The sequence below is a fragment of the Enhydra lutris genome, unplaced genomic scaffold, assembly GCF_002288905.1.
Source record: "Enhydra lutris kenyoni isolate GAN:26980312 unplaced genomic scaffold, ASM228890v2 scaffoldscaffold51, whole genome shotgun sequence".
In the NCBI taxonomy this organism is placed as follows: domain Eukaryota; kingdom Metazoa; phylum Chordata; class Mammalia; order Carnivora; family Mustelidae; genus Enhydra; species Enhydra lutris.
In genome coordinates this window covers 7,595,763-7,598,389 of record NW_019154135.1, presented here as the reverse complement: position 1 = coordinate 7,598,389, position 2,627 = coordinate 7,595,763, and the positions used below count along the sequence as shown (strand labels likewise).

General features: G+C 53.2%; 1 protein-coding gene across 1 annotated transcript; it reads left to right on the top strand.

The window, feature by feature from the left end:
* Window positions 1-776: 776 nt before the first annotated feature.
* LOC111156992 (POM121 transmembrane nucleoporin like 12) lies at window positions 777-1,580 on the top strand. Its single transcript, XM_022518185.1, has one exon. It carries the CDS (start codon window positions 777-779, stop codon window positions 1,578-1,580), a length of 804 nt encoding a protein of 267 aa, XP_022373893.1.
* The last annotated feature ends 1,047 nt before the right edge of the window (window positions 1,581-2,627 follow it).

Below are 2,627 nucleotides of genomic sequence, written 5' to 3'. Positions count from 1 at the left end.
CCCATTAACTGGCAAAGGATAAACAACATGTGATCTATCCGTGCAATGCACTATTTGCTGGATCATAAAAAGAGTGAAAAGCTGCTACTTGCTACTGCATAATAGACTTGGAAAACAGTATGTGAAGCAAAAGAAGCCAGTCACAAAGGACTACATATTACATAATCCCGTTTATACCAAAGCCTACGATAGGGAAATCTATAACTGAAGAGAAAATGAGTTAGTGGTGGCTTAAGGCTGGGGTAAGGGCAGGTGGATGGGACGGTGATATTCATAGCATCCAGGCTTTCTGTTTGAAGTACGATATTCTCAAGTTGACTATGGTAATGGATGCACGAATCGGTGAATGTGCTGAAAGTCACAGAGCTGTACTCTTTGGGCGAACTCTATGGTATGTAAACGATGTTGTGATAAAGATGCTGGGGGTTGGGAGTGGAGATGCTGAGCTCCTAAGCCTCTCTCTGCAGCCAAACTTTTGCTCTCAGCAGCGGGAAGAACAGGGTCTGGAGGCTGTGGCCTCCAGATAACCATGCACACGCGTGCTGCAGCTGTGCCTGCAGACATCCCCCGCATCCCCTCTGCCAACCTTCTCCTGCCTCACGCGCCCACGGGATGTGGAGCGTTCCAGCGCCCAGGCCCGCGCGCGCTTTCTGTGCACACAGATGCCAACGGTCATCCGAGCCCTGGGCGCTTCGGTTGCAGCTGCCTCTGGCGACATTGGGAACTTCTGGAAGTCGAATCCCCACTAGAAGTCCCCCTCCCTGACGCCCGCTCCCATGGGCAGCTACCTGAGCACACCCAAGCCCGCGACACAACCCCTCACTCAAGGGCGCCCGAACCCGTGGTCCAGGCCTTCCCAGGCGGAGGACGGTGGGCCCCGCATCCGCTTCAGACCCCTCCCACGGATGCCGCCCAACTGGGACCCCTCACAGCCGCAGAGGGTGGTCACTGAGGCATGGAGGCGCTTTCCTGCCAAGCCGCCTCCTGAGACAGTCCTGGGGCCAGATCTCTCCAGCGCCTGGGAGAGTTACATGAAGCGGTGCCTTTGGAGTGCCCGTCACCCAAGACGGATCTGGAGCCCTGTGACGATCAGGATCGCGCCCCCTGAACACAGAGGGAGCCCCTGGGTGTCCCGGGCACAGGCTCCCAGTGCCTGCCCTGCAGGGCATCCACCTGCAGAGGAGCGCCCAGACCCCTGTGCCAAGGAGACCGTGCTGAGGGCTCTCAGCCAGTGCCAGAAGGGGAACAGGAAGTTTAATGGGCCCCTCTGGTTTGAGATCCCAGAGAGCAGGAGCAGGAGGCAGAAGCCGGAGCCCAGGCCATCTGCCTTCAAGCCCCTGATCAGAAATGGTGTGGTCCCTTCCTTCGTGCCAAGACCAGGGCCTCTGAGCAGAAGCCTTCACTCCTGGAGCGACAACGTCTGCAGGGAAGTTGCTGACCTCCAGCCTGATGGCCAGCCTTCACTGTCTGCTGCCCACCCCACTGCAGGGGCGGTGTCTGCCCAGGGCCCAGATCCTCTGCTGCAGAGCTGGGAGAAGATGCAACGCTCCTGGGGCCTCCCACCCTCCTCCAGTGCATAAGAACAGCACCAGGAGGGTCTCTTCCCTGCCCCCGATCCCCCAGGATGCCCAGCCTGCTGGCCCCTTTGACTCCTAAGAGTCAGGGCCCTGCTACTTGCCTGCTGAAACTTAAACCTCTATATTCTCATCTTGCTGACCCCATGCTCTACCCCTCCGGGGGACCCTGTCCTAGTACTACTGTAGTCCCCTGACCTGCCGGTCCTTACTCTGGAAAGCCCACACTGAAGATTGTTGATGTTAAACCCCTTGCCTCCCCCTGCCTGCCTACACCTTTCTGCCTTTTCTCTTCCTTTCCTGGAAGGTATTCTTCTTCCCCCACCTTCCCTATTTGCCCAGTTTGTATAAAGATTTAATCTTATTAAAAATAACATTAATATTTTAAAAAGACCTCTTTTTATATAAAAATAATAGGAAAATATGTTCTGGACTATCAAGAGCAGGGGCAAAGATCTGGCACTGGCAATAACGTTTATTTATTTGAAGTTCAGTAAAGCTAGAGGGTGGTGAGAGAGAATGTGAGGTTAGGGACACAGACAACAAAGAAGTAATACAAAGCATCAGGGGTCATGGAAGAGTTTTATTCTAAGAACCAGAGTGTTTTTTTTTTTTTTTTTTTAAGATTTTATTTATTTGACATTACAAGTAGGCAGAGAGGCAGGCAGAGAGAGAGAGGGGGAAGCGGGCTCCCTGCTGAGCAGAGATCCCAATAAGGGGCTCCATCCCAGGACCCCGAGATCATGACCTGAGCTGAAGGCAGAGGCTTAACCCACTGAGCCACCCAGGTGCCCCAGAAACACAGGTTTTAAGCAGAGGTGAGACTAATCAGGTTGATGTGTTTTAAACTGGTCATTTTGGCCATTGTGTGGAGAGTGTATTATCCAAAGTCAGCAACTGAAACAGAAACAAGAGGAGCCCAGTGCTGCGTTTCAAGCACCAGATGAGGGTGGACTGGTCTGAAAGAGAAATGATGCAGGCAGAAGGTGCACATGAATTTGAGGTGTGTCTTGAAGGTGGATATTTTGGGGTTTCCTAATGCAATGGATGTTA